This window comes from Epinephelus moara, chromosome 6 (assembly GCF_006386435.1).
Source record: "Epinephelus moara isolate mb chromosome 6, YSFRI_EMoa_1.0, whole genome shotgun sequence".
Lineage (NCBI taxonomy): Eukaryota > Metazoa > Chordata > Actinopteri > Perciformes > Serranidae > Epinephelus > Epinephelus moara.
Window position 1 is genome coordinate 36,718,745 of NC_065511.1, and position 17,129 is coordinate 36,735,873.

The window sequence follows — 17,129 nt, forward strand, 5'->3', positions numbered from 1 at the left end:
GTGTGAAGTCAATTTTTATAGTGACCAAACTGTAATTTCCGGGGTCCGTCACTTGATGCCATTGAGCCCCAAAATACTTTTTCCCATAGACTTAAACTGGGCAGAGACGTCTATAAATCAGTGGATACATTTTTTTGAGCGACATAAACCCCCGCAAAATGACTCGTTCTACTCTAAAAACTTAATCCTTTCGCTCTGATAATATTTGGAAAGTCTAAGAGAGACGTAAGATTTAATTAATTTATCCCTGTTTAAGTTAGCATGCGCATTGGAATGAACAAAGCCCCGCCACCAATGCTGTATCCAGGTCTTTTAATACGTCCATGGAGCTGGGCAGTGGGCACTAAGTTTCTTCATGTTAATGCAACTTGCATTAACATAAACATAAAGGTAACATAAAGGGAAAGACATCTACACAACAAAACATTTAAATTTCACCACCTCTAAATGGATAGCGCTTTGAAATGTGGCGCTAAAGCTCACTGAGTCAATGGAGCGCCTGACTAAAAGGGAAGGCCTCTTGTGTTTCACGTCATTTTCTGTTTTCTTTCCTCTTAAAAATTAACTGGTTAGTTGCCAGTAAATGGGTGCTGAGCTATCACAAGCGAAATTAGCGGAAAGTGACATTCCAGTGCAGAGGACACCAGAACAATGGATAGTAACAGGGAATGCAAACCATCTCAACCTGTCTTTTTCATTGACTTGGTGAGTTGAGGATTGCTAACTAAAGGAAAAGATGCTAAACTGTATAAACCTCAACTACTGTTGAGAACGTAGACTGTGAGGTGAGCTCAATCCTGACCCTATGCTTCCACTAAATTATACTGTAGACCCATCTCGCTGCTTATCTTGTCTCAACCCATTCAGAACGTGATTTCTTGGCAACTTTTTAGATGTGTTGGAAAATATCAATATATTCAATCAATTCCAATCTGCAACGGCTTGTTTATCTGCTTCTGTCGACCTGTACCACCTCAGGGTTTAAACCAGAAACAGATGCACCCTCCCTTCTTTTGCTCCCAGCAAACTCCAGGATTAATTTGAAAATGTTTCTTTCCTTCCCTGATGACCTGATTTACCGACACAGCACTGTGAAGAACTTTTATATTCCCAGAACTCTGAACTGTCTGGAGGTCAAGGCTAGAAAACAAAAGCTTATCAGGTTTCTGATGGTCCATAAAGTTTGAAGTAACATCCCCTAACGCTCTCTCATTTCTTCGTTTCTCTCTTCTCATTCCTGCAGGGCGGTGTGTACAGTGTTCAGCACATGGCTCTCTGAGTATCCTGAAGACTTTAAGAGTTTAGGGGAGCCTTCTCGCCTGCTGCGCCTGGCTCCTCTCCTCCCCCAGGACTCCTCGTCTGCAGTCGACCTCCGTGCTCGCCTCCTCAGGATAGCTGAGGAGCTCAGCGAGAAAGCTCTGCTCCCTGATGCCCATAAAGGTCTGTATTTTAAATGGGATTTAAATGACACCAGTTAAGGCTTCTTTGGATAAAGTTTTCATGTAGAAATATACTTGTCCTCCTGTTTAAATCTCACACTTGGCCTGTAAAAGACAAAAAATACAACTTGGGCTGGAATCAAACAGCTTTAGAAGTATATATTCTTTAGACCAGTTTCTGTGTCTCTCTAAACCAAGGAGTTTGTAAAGGTTGTTTAAAGGGTAAGTTCAGAATTTTCCAACCTGGACCCTATTTCCCAATGTTTTTGTGTCTTATTCAGAACAACAATTTTTAAAATTGCCCCACTATTGAGCGAGAGCACTGCAGCCAGCAACGGCAAAACAGGCTGCAACCACTTGGGGCATTTGTGCATTATCAATTTACGTCCACTAAAAGTTTTTGCCACAAACAGGCTCAGACTGTAATTTTAAATGTCTTATTATTATGGAAATGATCCCTACAGGGATAGACCTTTTTGTTAAAGAGTAAGATCCTTTTTATTTAATCAGAAACAGCCCCAAAATTGCCATCACCAGTTATACCAGACTCCATTTAAATTGACAGTAATTTTAGCATGTATTGATCCAGCATATTATCACATCTAACTGGGTGAATTAAGGGTTTATTTCAACCGAACCAGAGTTGGTAGTTGTTGGAACAATGGAAAGATGAACCAAAGACTGGTTTTGTGAGTTTTATTTTGTTCCCATTGACTTTGAATGGAGCATATTTTACCATATTAACATCACTGTCTTTTTTAAATGGAGTCTGGTTGCTTGGTGATACAGATTTCAAACCTGTTCCTGGTTAAACAAAAGGGGTATTTTCCATTCCATGTTCGACTCCAGCCTGTGGCCCTTTGCTGCATGTCACTCCCTCTCTCTCTTCCCCTTTCACGCTCATCTGTCCAATCAGTTAAAGGCTTAAAAATGCCCAAAAGAAAATACCAAACTTCCCCTTTAATGTCCCTGAAAATTGGACCATTTTACAGATAATATCTGGACACTATTACTTTTATGCTACAAAGCCATGGTTTGTGTTGATTGGTAATTCGAAAATGTTAGCATGCTAACATGCTAATATGATGGTAAGAATTATAAAATACCTGCTAAACATCAGCATGTTAGCGTTGTCATTGAGAACCTGTTGCCATGCTAGCTTTGCCGTTTAGCTCAAAGCCCCTTTGTGTCTTACTACAGCTTCAGATCTGCATCGACTCTTAATTTTGTTTTTTCTCATCCTGTAATCATGAGGTCATGAGTGAAATATTTCAGTATCTTGAGATATCAAAGTAATTTTCTCATTAAGATTAGATTGGGCATTATTATTTAACCAGTTTCCTGGGGTTTTCCTGCGATAACTACTGTTATCTTGAGGAAGCCACGATTCTTTGGAGCAGAGCAACTTCATTATTACAGCGTGCACAGAGAAGTGTGCAGCTCTGAGAGAAACTGATTCCTGCAACTTAAGGATAGTAAAGGTAAATTGGGCCTGTAAACAAAAGTGTTTCTTATATTCTAAATCCACAAACAGCTTCACCCTTTGCAGATCACACCGGTATCAACAGCCCTCCTCCTGACGCCTCCAAGTTTGAACCCACCAGCGTCCTTGGATTCCCTGCAGCGCTCATCGCTGAGCAGCTCACCAAAATAGAGACAGTGAGTTCTCATGTTTTTTAATGGTGGCATGGAGCAAAATGTTGACCAGTGATTCTGAGATTTAATTACAGTTCAGTCAATGCAAAGCTATTGTCATTTGGTTCTGACATTTACAGAGTATGTTTGCATGCTACTGTCTGTACCTCTGCTTTGAAGTCAGTGTTGACTCTGTAGATGCGTTCAGGAACAGTCTGCTTTCCACCATCATAACCTGTCCCTTTTGCTTACATGTGACATTTTCATATGGATGCATTTATATATTTGTTGTTTTTTGCTGTGGTTTGTTTAGACTACACTGAAGTAAAGTGGTTCTTACAGTAACATGAGCCGCCAGTAGACAGCGGTTGATATTTATAGATGTATATGCTGTCACTTATCAGGAGCTGTTTGTCCGTCTGGTCCCGTACCACTGCCTCGGCTCACTGTGGTCCCAGAGGGATAAGAAAGGGAGGGAAGACGTTTGCTGGTCTGTCCGGGCCACCGTACGACAGTTCAACAAGTTGGCCAATGCAGTTTTAGCATCATGCCTTTGGCCTACGAATCTGCGCAGCCAGCAGAGAGCCCGGCTGCTGGGGAAATGGATCAGCGTGGCAGAGGTCAGTATGCAAACATGAAAGGTCACAGCTTTAAAAATGCAGGATTTGATGTGGGAAAAAAAACACAACAACAAATGAAATACTTAACGGTATGTCAATTGAGGTTTCGAGTCTTCCAAAATCCTCAACTGTGCATTTTTCTACAATAAACCCCCATTAATCCCCTAACCATAATCCTATTCTCAGCTCTGACTGTGCACATACCATCACAAATTCACAGTCTGCGTGGTTTCTGCTGTGACTGTTGTAGTAATTCTACTTTAATCAATAGCTGGGAGCAAAATAAAATAATGAAGTCTTGATTTATGGTTCTCTTCTGGACAGAGCAGCAACAAATCACTAAATTGTGCTCAACTCTACTTGAGTGCATTTGGTGGTCGAGCACTTTTGGCAGAAAATAAGAAGACAGATTGTTAAAAATTAGCATAGTTTCACGCTGGAAGTTCCAGCACACCTTTAGGAAATGAAATAGGAAATGTACTCTGCATGAACAGTACATACTAGAAATGTGCTGAGTCGGAAAATGTGATGTACAACCTGAGGGCAAAAAGTAAAGCTTTGAATCTGCTTAAAGAACGTCAGTATTATAAAAGAGAAATGTGGATTAACAGAGTCCTGTGACAGTGTTGTGGTTATTGTGCACAATAATCTTCTACAATATTAGTTATAGGCTCAAACAGATACACACACACACGTATATATATATATATATATATATATATGTAAACATATCCTCAGCTGTTATGGTCACATGAGCAGTTTTATTCCTTTCCGAGCCTCTTTATGTGTAAATAGAACGCAGCTTCTCTCCAGCACTCCTATATGGAGCTGCATTTTTCATCACACACACACACACTCCAACATCCTCTTTGGCAAAGCGAGGTATCGCTGGTTTGCTGCCAAAGCGCCGTCCCAAGCCCACCTGATGTTTCTTTTGGGACAAACCTCTTTAGCAGTATGCATTATTCAGTGCTTTAGGCTGACACTGTAACTCAATTCCAGCCAGACCCACACCCACAGGTGTTCTCAGTTACAGTGTGACTATGTGTGTGTGTGTGCATGCAAATGAGCGCGTTCATCTGTGTGTGTGCTTTCAACAGGAGTGCCGAGCCAGGAAGAACTTCTCCTCGCTGTATGCCATCGTGTCTGCCCTGCAGAGTAATCCCATCCATCGGCTGAGGAAGACGTGGCAGGACACTGACAGGTCTGCAGGGGAACAACTCTCAGTTATTTTTTTTTAAAGGAATTTATTGTCATATTCACAAAGAACGATTTTCACTGAACAATGAAATTCATAGTTTCTTGTCTTTTTGAGTGCCCTCAAACAAATACTGAAAAGTTTACATGTAAATATTTTATTTAAATGACAACAGTTAGAGAAATCAGCATCATAACTCAGGTGTAAAATAGTGGGATGAATGACCACAGCAGGTATTGCAGTATTAGTACTTCAGGACTTTTATTGACCCCTGCTGGTGACCAAGGAACTGCAGCAGTGGCACTTCAGGTCTTCAGCTCACATTATAGTCACTTGAAACAGAAAGAATTAATGACACCTCATTCTCAAAATAGAGGATCTTTCCCTTGAATAATGATATGTTATTGTGCACGCTGGCTGAGTGTCACTCCCACTGTAAATGCAGCAGAGCTGTAAATTAATGCTGCTGTGGCATGTCAAAGTGCCCACACAGGTCAAAAGGCAACAGTTGAGATTTCACTAACATACAGGTGGAAATTGTTAATCAGCATTTGGACCATTCGGGACTTTTCCTGCAGCAAATTCTTTTTTTGTTGTCTCAATTTAATGTATTATCTTTTTGGTGAACATACACTCTGTCACATCCCACCCTTAGGCAGCCCTATGGGGCCATTGCCCCAAATCAAACACATAAGACACCTTTTAAACAATCAAATCCATGGGATTTATTAGCAACAGACATGCTCTGCTGCTGGAACAGGAACCACCTTCTTGCCGGGCCAGGTGCACCTCGCTGAGCACTGCACCTCGTTAGGCAATGCAGCACACCTGGGCAGAGCTGCAGGAGAGGGGGAAAGGGACAGCAGCACAGGAACACATACAGCTGTAACGCACTGTAAGAGCAGTCAACTGTGAAATAAAATTTTTACAGTATTTTTTTTCTCCCCAACTCTCTTTATTAGTTTTCACACAGAGGAAAACAGTATTGCTGAATGCCAAATTTTGTGCAACGTCTTAAGGGATCCCCTCAGAGAGAATCTGATCCTCTCAGGCTTAATGCACTGCAATATCTCATGATTCCATCTAATTATTATGAGTAGGAGGGGAGGAGGGTGTCTATGTATACATTACTTTTTTTGACTTGATGTAGTGTAGAGCTGAAACGATTAATGAACTAATCAGTTAGCGGATCGATTAAAAAATAACCAGCAACTTTCTTAGTAATTGATTAATTGTTTCAGTGATTTTTTTATGCAAAAACACCAATAATCCCTAGTTTCAACTTCTTTATTTTGAAGATTTGTTGATTTTCTTCCAATTATATGAAAGAAAATCAATATTTTTGTGTGTCTTTGGACTGTTAATCAGACAGAACAAGACACTTGAGGACATCTTGGATAATTTTAAAAGTAATTCTCCACTTTTTGTGATTAAACAAGAAAATAATCAGCAGATTTATTGATATGAAAATAATAATTATTTGCAGCTCCAATAAATTGAATTATGCTTAAATAGTTTCAAAAGTAAATGAGGACCAGGAGAGCAGATTCTCCATAGCATTAAACAACTACAGAAACTGTTACTCACAGTACACTTTATTTATTACATACCAAGGCGACCTTGTAAATAACTCCGAAGTAAACCTCATAAAGAAGAAGTAGAAGGAAAAATGATTTCCCTAAACTAAAACCAGAAAGTGCCACTTCAGCAGTGTTGTACCCTCAACATAAAGCCAATCCATTTTCAGTCATGCCATCGTCTCTGAATCAGCATTATTCTGTGAGTGATATTAAACAGTCTTTAGAGTCATTGTTTCTCAAACCTTAGTATCCAAATACAGTGCATGTTTTTGTGTTTGTAGACTCTTTGAATTCAGCTTGTACAAAATATCATCATTACATTTCATTAGTTTGATAATATTGAAATCTGAATGATAACTTGCTCACTGTTTTGGTCACTGACAGAGAGGCAGTGAGGAGATATGAGGAGCTGTCAGAGATATTCTCAGAGAAGGACAACTACTCACAGAGCAGAGAACTCCTGAAGGAGGTAAGTTCCTGTCAAAAAACACAATGACAGTGGAAATGAAACACTCTGTACATTTTCAGACACATAATCTACTCGTACAGTGTTAACAGAACAAGTTCAGTGAGAAATGTAATCTTTTATTTATCGCATGCAGAGGCTGGTTTTCTACCCGAGTCACGACGCAGCACTGAACCGGTTTTGTTTGTAAAGCAAACGCTTCGAGCCTGAATGGCGTGTTTTCTCGACAGCTTGTCATTTGACCACTTGTTTGTTGGGTAACTTAGTGGTTGCTTAGAGGCTGGAGAGGCAGTTTCTTGTGCTGGAAAGCTGCCAGTTTGAACACTCACAGGACTGTAGTGTTGGAGTGCAGATTTGGTCTGGAGTCAGCAACTCTTCTCTGATGTCTTGTTTGAGGCCTATTTTTACTCAGATCTCTGTCGCTCATGGCTGCTCTCAGATGCTTTTCTCTGCTTATCTTTTTAGGGACCTTGCTAAAAAAATCTTGAAAGACTCATTCTCCCCATCACTGCCAGCAGTTTGAGTCTACATCTGTGTGTACAATGTAAACTCCTGAAGCTCTGCATCCAGAAAGAAACTGTTTACTGTACACAGGTCCTGGTTTTGGACTGAATTACTTCTGCAATCAATTTTGGACCTGATTTTAGAAATGACTGTTTATAGTATGAGTTAATCCATGTGAAAAACAGGCGAAGAAGAAGCTCTGTGAGGCTGTACTTATAGGCGTTAAGCTAAATACTTACATCAGCATGCTGACATGCTCACAATGCTACCATGTTGATGTTTAAAAGGTATAATGTATGCTGTGCTCAACATCTCAGTGCACTAATCTTAGTAAACCTAGCACACTAATCTTTAGCATGTTAGCATGCTATAGTGTGCTAATTTGCACAACAGGCTGTTCTCATGCACTGTTCAGATGCATACCTACGAAGAGAAATGCACCACAGTTATACCACAAATATAACTGACGTAATCATGAGCTAGTAATGTTTGCATAACCCATGGCTGTATTAGGAGAACTGGATACAGCATTGGTGGCAGGGCCCCATTTATTCCTATGAGAGTTGCTCAGTGGCACGTGAGGCCAAAATGGCTCAACTGCCGCTTATAAAATTCCCTGACTGATCAGCATTGCTTTGGCATTGCATGGCCCATAGAGCAGGCACACTAGAGACTAACAGCGGCTGAGCACGACCAAGTGCAGCCCAGCGTCTTACTTCTGCTGGCCAAACGGCCAACTTCCAGTGAAGCGCTCCGCTAACTTGAATGGGGATAAAATGATTTAATCTTGTGGCATTTCTAGATTTTTGGAATGTTATCAGACCAAATGGGTTAAATCCTGATCATGAAATGAACCATTTAATGGGGCTTGCTCAAAAAAATTTATCCATTGATTTACAGACGTCTCTTTCCCAATTTAAGTCAATGGGAAAAAGTCTTTTTGGGCCACATGGTTTCACGTGACAGACCATGGAGTCACTGCAGTACCACTGTCTGGCCCCTACAAAAATTGGCTTCATTTCATTTCATTTATTTTAATTATAAGGACAATACACATTAATCAACATTTCTGGAAATGTTCTGTGTTGTATGCATTTTCGTAAGATATCATACAATATATGTATGCATAAGGATGCATGGAGCACAAAGTACAGCAGAGGTTGATGGGAATGTCATTCGTTTTGCAGGTATTTGGCACAAACTTTATATAAAGATGGGCAGTATGACAGCTCCCTAAAAGTGAAGCCAAAACATTTTGATTGCCCCCTAGTGGCTGGTTGCAGTATAGGTCATAAACCCCGCCTCCTCCATGTTAGCAGACGGGACATGGGCCAAACAAAACAATAAAAGTACACGTACAAGTCTGTCATTTTAGCTAGTTCTTATCACGCTGTATGTTTAAGTGTTAATTTTCTGCTAAATTTGGTTTTAATTAGTTACTTAATCCACAACAAGGGGGTGTGATTGACAGCCCTCTGTGCCAATCAGTGTGCTTCTGTTTGATGGCGCTGCTCGCGACTGAGTCAGACAGGTGTATGGCGGGAACTTGATACTGCAGCTCCACTTCCTTATCACTACTGCGCAAACTCTGGCTCCAAAAGCACAAGATACTAGTGCCCATATCCGGGATGTTTTGGCTTCATTTTGATACAGTGGGAGGAAGTGGAGACGTGTTGTCCATCTTTTATTGCAGTCATTGGTATTTGGTCATAAACCAGAATATTGGGACAAATTGAACTGATACATCCTCTGAGGACAATTAATGTCTGCACCATATTACATCTGAGCATTCCAATAGATGTTAAGATGTGTCAGTCTGGGTCAAAGTGGTGGACTGACCAACCGACTGACACTACTATCTGTAGACCCACACAACCAGCATGCCTGTCAGGCCTCAGACTGCAGCTCTGAAATACCATGTGACTCCTCTGCAGCTATATCTCACATCCTAGTGACGAGCATCCCATAATTCGAACAGCAGTATGAGATATTAATGTGTCTGTCAAGAATCACTACTGGACCACATTTGTTAAGTTCCTATCTGCACAGACTGAAGCCGAGCCTTCTCCTCAGCTGAAAACAACATTCAGTGGAAGAGATTTATGATGCTTTAAAAGAGCAGAAACCAGTCTAATCTGGTTGAGTAGAACTGCCCTTATTCTGTCAACACTTTTACTTCAGTGTGAGACACCCATCTGAAGACGTACATTATATTTAGTTTGCACTGTGTCAGAGAGTTGGGGAAGTTGACAGGATTAGCTGTGTTGTGATTCGCTGTTACCGCGCAGTGCAGGCATCAATACCTTTGCATTAGCTGCGATTTTACACATGATACCCCCAAAGGAATTCATCCAAACATTTGCTTTCATTTTGAAAGCTTCACTCTGAGCTTTGATGCCAGAAAAACACCATCGCCTTCTGTTGCCCTTTGATTTTTTTCAGCACAGTTACTTGCTTCCCTTCATCTCCCAGCTTGTCTAAAAATGACTACGACTAGCAGACAGAGTGTTAGATGAATGATTCAGACTAATAAAAGACTTACTAAAAGTTTGGGGAAAGGAATTATTCACAACACTGTCATTGAAGCATCTGACAGTGTAATAACACTTTATTATATGGTATGATTATAACAGGCTTTTTGTCTTTTTGGCCAGTGTCAGGTTGTCACGACAGATCTGGAGACTGAGCATCAAAAGTAACATTATTAATGTCATGAAAGTTAATTCATGGTCATACCAGTTGTCATGACGGATTTAGGTTTGCTCTAGTTTAATGGTACATTTATGGTCTTTTGATTTTTTTTATTATTGCACATGTGCTCTTTCTCACCCTGAGTTTTTATTATTTATCAAAGAAAAGGTTTAAGTAAACATAACTAAATCATCACATTCTCATCCCAACTCGTCAAAAACCGCCACTTTGTCAATGGACTTTAATGTCAAAATATGATGTGCTGTGTTTCTTTTCAACATACACTTCTGTTTTCACAGGAAATGTACAGTTTCTGCTCGTTACATGCATACTGTCTTTTTCAAAATAAACTTACAACATAGGTGAAACACTTTGTTTTTAGGTTTATTTTCTTCCTTTAGTTTAGTCAACAAAAGTCTATGGTTAGGTTTAGAAAAAAAACATCATGGTTTTGCTTCAAATTTGTACGTTTGTTGTCATGTGACATACATCATGTGGAATACATCACCACTGTAGCATGCTACACATACTAGCACACTTTGTTATTACAATGATTCCATTGACTTTTGGTTTCACACGGGAAACGAGCAGCGGGTTCCCAGGTGAAAGTCTGCGGTTTGTTTGACCCATCCACCTCCCCTCCTACCCACCCTATATGGACTTTCTCGCTCTTTATACTACAGTAGTTGCCAGTGTTATTAACAATCTGCTGCTGGCTGGTGTGTTTCATACAGTTGCATCTGCGGTATTTGATGAATTGGAAGTTACAAAGGGCTGAATAAATACTTATAAATGTATGAAAATGGCCCACAGCTTTACTGTTGTGGTTCACCTTCACCGCTCTCATCAGCTGCATTCTTGGCCACAGCAGGCAGCTGTTTTCAGCAAAACAACTTAACAAACCAACTGTATACTACCTGCTAAGCACTAAAGGGCAGACAGGTAAAGTTAGCACTTAGCTGGTGAACATAGTGAAGCATTTAGCAGCTTAAGAGCCAGATGTGTCCCACTGGAGTGGGTGGAAACCAGATCAGGGACTGACTACTGGACTGACACTGATTGAGATGTTTTGGCTTCATTTTTGGGGAGCCGTCATGCCGTCCATCTTTATAGACAGTCATTGAGCTGTTCTGGAGGTTCGATCACATTGCATGATGCTGATGCATGCGTGATGATGAGTTAGAGTTTGCCCAGCTGTCATAGAAGTGTACATGTTCAAATTTTCTGAGCACTTCAAAGACTTCTCATCCACTTTGGTTTAAAAGTGGAGTTCTAAAGTCCAAGCTTGACAAATGTTAGTGAACTTCACCTGATGAGGATCATGTAATATGATCAAAAGCTCCAGAACAGTTACTACAGTGAATGGACCTGGTGTGCAAAACTGTTTCCTCAATGACAGCGCCTCAAGAATGAACTTAAAACCTTCCAATTTGTTTGCTTTTGTGTTGCAGGAGGGCACATCAAAGTTCGCCAACCTTGACAACAGGATCAACAACAAATATCTCAATAGGGTAAGTAGAGCCGAAGTAAAGACTAATGTGAAATTGGGGGAGTAATGGAGGTTTAGCTTTGTGGGAGGCGGCTTGTTTCTGGAAGTCCACTGTGTTTAACTGTGAGGTTAGGGAAAATGAATTCCCCCTGCAAAGACTGCTATTGCACAGGTCAGCACTTGGGTGTAAATGGCTGAAATTGTGTCTCTTAAAACACCCGGCCGTGCTTAGTCTGAGTTCACATTCACAGTTTAACATTTGTAAATTATTCTCTCTGGAGTGTCAAACCATTTGGGGTTACATCGTCAAGACATTTCAGATAGTTTCAGTCACAGAGGAGTAACTTGAAAATGACCTCAACATTTGTCGCTGAGGCAAAAACCTCAGATCTTCAAGCACATTAAAAAAGAACAATTTTCAGTAACTTTACAGCCCACGTCTGGTGTGCATATCAATCGTTTTAGCCTGAAGGGTTGTACACCCCCACAGGCCTTTACGGGAGACCTTGGAAAATTTAGGAATGATGTAAGACCCTGCAAAAGTGTCATTAGTATTGTAAAAGTTAGGGGACAAAATGTGGCATAATATCTTTTGAAAAATGTTCTGTGGTAAAACTCGGATTCAGGTGTCTCTTCTGGACCTATGAATCTTATTTTATTGTACATAGTATATGCTCTGTCATAAATATTCAATGTAGGTTTAGTACGTCACAAATGTGAGTGGAACCTAGTTTATTTCTTCAGTTAAAAACACTCAGTTATTATTAATAAAATGCTCTAGTTTTGCTAAGAGCTTAATAATGGATTTCAAACTAAAAGTATTCAAAAATGCAATTTTCCCACAAAGCACTACATTCAAACATTGATACTGATGTCACTTTTGCTAAGCGGGGGGTGTTGCAGCGGTTTGATGGAGGGTTGTAAGGGGATCGACCGGCATGCAGCAGCGAAGTGGAACAGAGGGCTGTCGTGTGTGTGATGTGCTGAATCCTGAGCCATCGTTTGAAAAATAGCTGCGGGCGGCTGCTCTGAAATCCCTCGCTGTGTGGGCTCTTTACGATGTCAATGGAAACCTCTGGGGAACTGATAAAACATTTTTTTTTTTTTTTCTTTACACAGTCCAACGCCCAGGGCACTGTGCCCTACCTGGGCATCTTCCTCACAGACCTCACCATGCTGGACACGGCAGTCAAAGACAGGCTGGATGTAAGTTCCTTTCATCTCTATCAAGGGGAAAGTTGGTCACAACCCCTGGAAGTTGCGCAGTATTTTACAGTTATCACACTGGTATAACACATCCTGTCACTCCCTTTGCAGAACGGCTACATCAACTTTGACAAAAGGAGAAGGGTGAGTGTTGCAATACTTATCAGTTTGAGGGATAAAAGGTTCAAATTTTGCCTTTAAAATAAGAGACGTTTGCATTTAGCTGAAGCTCTCACACAAGCAAATAGTAGCAAGGTGTGCGTAAGAATTGTAGCCCCCTGACAAAAATCTTGTGACCCTGCAAAGATCCTGTTACACAGAAGAAGAGCTGCACAAAGAGGAGAGATATGTGGGATAATTTTTGTAGATAAGAGCATATTAGTGTGAGCAGAGGTAACACAATATCTGAGAGAGGAAATGATCAAGTGGAGGGTGCCGTGAGGTGCAAGATGAAAAAAAAAAAAAGAACTGGCACAGTAATACGAGCTCAGCCAACATGGGTGTTTTTTTCATTATGAAACTTTGTGGTGTTATGCTTCTTTGTTAACAGGAATTTGAGGTTTTAGCTCAAATCCGGCTCCTGCAGTCTTCCTGCAAAAACTGTGTCTTCACCGCTGACGAGTCGTTCATACAGTGGTATCAGAGTGTACCAAAGCTAACAGAGGAGGAAAGGTTCATATCTATACTTTGATCTTTAATGCATTCAGTTGTATTTGTAGGGAGACGGCTGTTTTAAATATTCGATGATGTCTATTTCAGTTACAGACTGTCCAGTGAAATTGAAGCGCCCGGTGAGCCAAGCCCCCGTGGCCTTACTCCAACAGTCATCATCACACAGTGCCCAGAGTAAGCTACACTGAATGCTCTTACACATACACACTCACACATAACACAGCAACATGACACACATTCACACAATTCAAAGTATGCAGACAAGGGTTTAGGTTAGTAGTTCAGGTTGTGGGGGGACGTTGAGTTCACAAAGAGCACTAATCAGACTGTGTATGATATCTTCTGTGGCTATAAAGGAGCTTGTCCTCTCTGATTGGGCTTGAGGCTTCAATTTTTAAATCAGACAGCCCATGTTAAACAGGAGGTGTGGAGTGTGGCACATGCAGGCATTTACCAGGCAGGAAGAGTCTCATGAAAGATGCTATCAAATTGCATTATGGAAAATTTGTGATTCTGGTTCTTTGATGTTGATATTTGATATTTATTGTGAATGTGTAAAATAAAGACATGAAGTAATATATACAGATAATGAAAAGTATGATGAAAAGTAGCTGTCAGTGTAGAGTTACTTTGATTTACACATTCGAAAAGGAGTGGGAGGAAGTATAAACTTATTAAATCCCACCTCTTCTCCCTAAGTCATTGAGTGAAATGACACAGACAGCTTCCTTATATCCTCCTGAGACCCTGTGTCCTCATATGACGACATTACATTTTGGGTTTACTTGACCTTTTACTTCGTTCTACTTAACTTAGACCTGTCGTCCTCGTTCGTGGACACTGTTTTGTGCCATCTAGTGGTAGTAAGAGCACAATACACTAATCCATGTAAAAACAAGATGGCTGACATCTCTGTCAAGTCAGTTTACAGCTGATCCTGACACAGAAGTGGACAAGGTCCAAAACCTGATCACATTTTATGGTTAAAACTTGTTTATGATTAATAATGTTTGTAGTTTGATGTGGCAACAACTTTGATCAATTTTAGCCACAGTAACAAGCTAAGACGCTGTTAATTAGGAAGTAGTCGTTTGAGGACACTGGGACTTTATTATTGTTCTCGTTTAGAGACGTTGAGACTTAGTTATGGCCTCGTTAACTTTATTACAGTCTCGTCTGAGGACATCAGGACTTTATTATCATTGACCACATTTAGTATTTTATACTTATTGGGTCCTAGTCTGAGTGGGCGGAAGTTCGCTGCATAGATCAGCCTCTCATTGGGCGGAACGAGCCACCCGCTGAAGTCCCGCCCTACCACCTCCAGTTGTGTAGCAGTTTTCAACCGTTTTCAACACGTCCTTTACTAACTTTTGCGGTGTTTGATCTTGCGGGGATGTAGCCATTTTTCTGCCATGGTTCGCGTCCTGTAGGCGATATTTTTGTGGGCGTGTTACACCAAAACCTGTTTCCCCCCGGCAATATTTTTGCAAGCGCACCGTTGCTGTGGCACCGCCCAGAACGATTGTGATTGGTTGAAAGAAATACAAGCATCCAGGGCGTTTTTTTCTCCAATCTCAAAGTGAGAGTCGGCCCAGCCAGACCTTTCTTTTCTTGAGAAAGGTCTGGTGAGCGAGACTAATCGGGTCCTAATAGCTAGGAGAAATTGAGTGTGCATACAAAACAAAAGCTGGGGTCTCAGGAGGACGTAGATAAACCTATACCTGAGACTTTTCTATATATAGATATTATAATAATAATAAATGAAATAATGATAAATACTTATTTACATATGAATACATTGTTAATTATAAAAAATAGAATATATAAACATATACATACACATTCATACAAGTGTGATACTAAATTGCCAAAGTATCACCACAGTAGTAAGTTAATGATGGAACAACAAAATGAGTGTACAATAATGTTGATAATTAAGACAAATTCATTGGTTCAAGCTTCTCAAGTGTCAGTTTTTGCTGCTTTTCATATTGTTGTAAATGGAATACTTTCATATTGAATCAAACCAAGCAATTTGAAGGCGTCACCGCAGCCTTTTTCACAAATGTTCTTACATTTTTTTGACGAAATGATTATTAAATAAATATGTGTTTAAGAAAGTAATTAATAATAAAAACAAGTAGTTTCAGCTCTAATTTGAATGTGTTTGTGTCGACAGCCTCAGTACCTCTCGGACGAGCCTGACTGGTGACAGTGAAAGTCTCTTTGACTTCCAGACACCTGTCAATAATCTGCTCTCAAAACTCACCAAGGTAATATAGTTTTACTCGTGCTTTTAGGCCATGCTTGCATTTATATTGGCTTGTTTTACAGATGTGGTTTTTGTCTGTCAAACATCGTTGGACTGAACTTGATATTATACCAGAGAAACAATCACTTCCTTGGTTATAATGAGCAAGGTTGCTTTACTTTCTGTTGCAGCATATGAGATCTCCGTCTGTGTCCTGCCTGGATGTTGACACATCTACTTCAACCAATGAATCCACCCCTGCCTCATTGACTCCATCCACTCCCACAAAATCACACCGCCGATCAGTCTCTTGTGGCAGCAACCCCGCCAATAACATCAAAGGGTCAGGGCCCGACATGCGAATCATCAGGATACGGATGGACCTGCAGGATGGAAACCTGTACCGAAGCATACTGGTACTAATTCAAACCATTTGAGTCTAATTTACAGCAGTAGTGAGACTGTGCTGTGACATGCTGCACTTACAGCCTTTCCTCTTATCTGCGAGGATCCTGTAATGATAGTCATCAGGATCAGATCCTCAGGATACAATGGACCCGGGATATCATTAGCGCACATCAAGCTGTCCTGGTGTCATTGTTATTCTCCTCTCTCCCCTCAGGTTACAAGCAATGACAAGACTCCCACTGTGATCAGCTCGGCCTTAGAAAAGCACAATCAGGACCCCAAACAGACGTCCAGATATGAGCTGATCCAACTTCTGCCTGAAGGAAAAGGTAAAGACGAGTCTCCGGTGCAGAAAAAAATAGACCTATTGGAAATAGACATTGTATTCCTGGACCAGTTTCAGCAATAGGTGGCATGTTAATGTTATCAAATGGAGACTGTCTGTCCGCAGCTAATCTCACAAACTACTGGACCCATCAGCCTAATATTTTATGTGCACATTTATGACTGAATGCTCAAAGACCTCTCATGGTTGCAGTTATTTTATTGACTGTTTTATACTGTCACTGACTGCTGACTCCTCACTCCTCTTAACTGGCCGATAGGGCTGCACGTTTTCTGGAAATCGGCTCGGCTATGCGCCAAGTCTTACCCAGTCTTTAACAGACCAAATTTTGGCATTCGTCATGGCTCAAAAACTGATATCCATAGAATAGTTTGGTCTTATTTTGGACCAGAGCATCTGCAGATGAATTCCATACCTGATATGTTATGATCCACCAAAGTTAGGCATGATACAAGATGAATAAATTGATTTGTTATCTTTGCCGCCATCTTGACTGCAAGGTAGCCAAGAAGGACAATGCCACTGGTTGCAGCCATTGCAGCCTGAATGTGGTGCAGCTGCAGCCGGTGGAATTGTGGCCTTCGTCATGGCTCAAAATCTGATATCCATAGGATAGTTTGG

At 40.7% G+C, this 17,129-nt stretch overlaps 1 protein-coding gene across 5 annotated transcripts in view; it reads left to right on the forward strand.

Annotated features, from left to right (window-relative positions):
• rgl2 (ral guanine nucleotide dissociation stimulator-like 2) overlaps window positions 1-17,129 on the forward strand; it is a 45,731-nt gene that overhangs the window by 24,782 nt on the left and 3,820 nt on the right. For 3 of the 5 annotated variants that reach the window (XM_050046199.1, XM_050046198.1, XM_050046202.1), the window contains 13 exons: window positions 1,244-1,440; window positions 2,974-3,098; window positions 3,479-3,694; window positions 4,795-4,898; window positions 6,857-6,941; window positions 11,585-11,644; window positions 12,742-12,828; window positions 12,940-12,972; window positions 13,379-13,500; window positions 13,588-13,674; window positions 15,683-15,776; window positions 15,946-16,170; window positions 16,377-16,491. In XM_050046199.1, coding sequence (XP_049902156.1) covers window positions 1,244-1,440; window positions 2,974-3,098; window positions 3,479-3,694; window positions 4,795-4,898; window positions 6,857-6,941; window positions 11,585-11,644; window positions 12,742-12,828; window positions 12,940-12,972; window positions 13,379-13,500; window positions 13,588-13,674; window positions 15,683-15,776; window positions 15,946-16,170; window positions 16,377-16,491 — 1,550 coding nt within the window. The remainder of the gene's footprint in view (window positions 1-1,243; window positions 1,441-2,973; window positions 3,099-3,478; window positions 3,695-4,794; window positions 4,899-6,856; window positions 6,942-11,584; window positions 11,645-12,741; window positions 12,829-12,939; window positions 12,973-13,378; window positions 13,501-13,587; window positions 13,675-15,682; window positions 15,777-15,945; window positions 16,171-16,376; window positions 16,492-17,129) is intronic. The other 2 variants (XM_050046200.1, XM_050046203.1) reach the window with 1 other exon arrangement.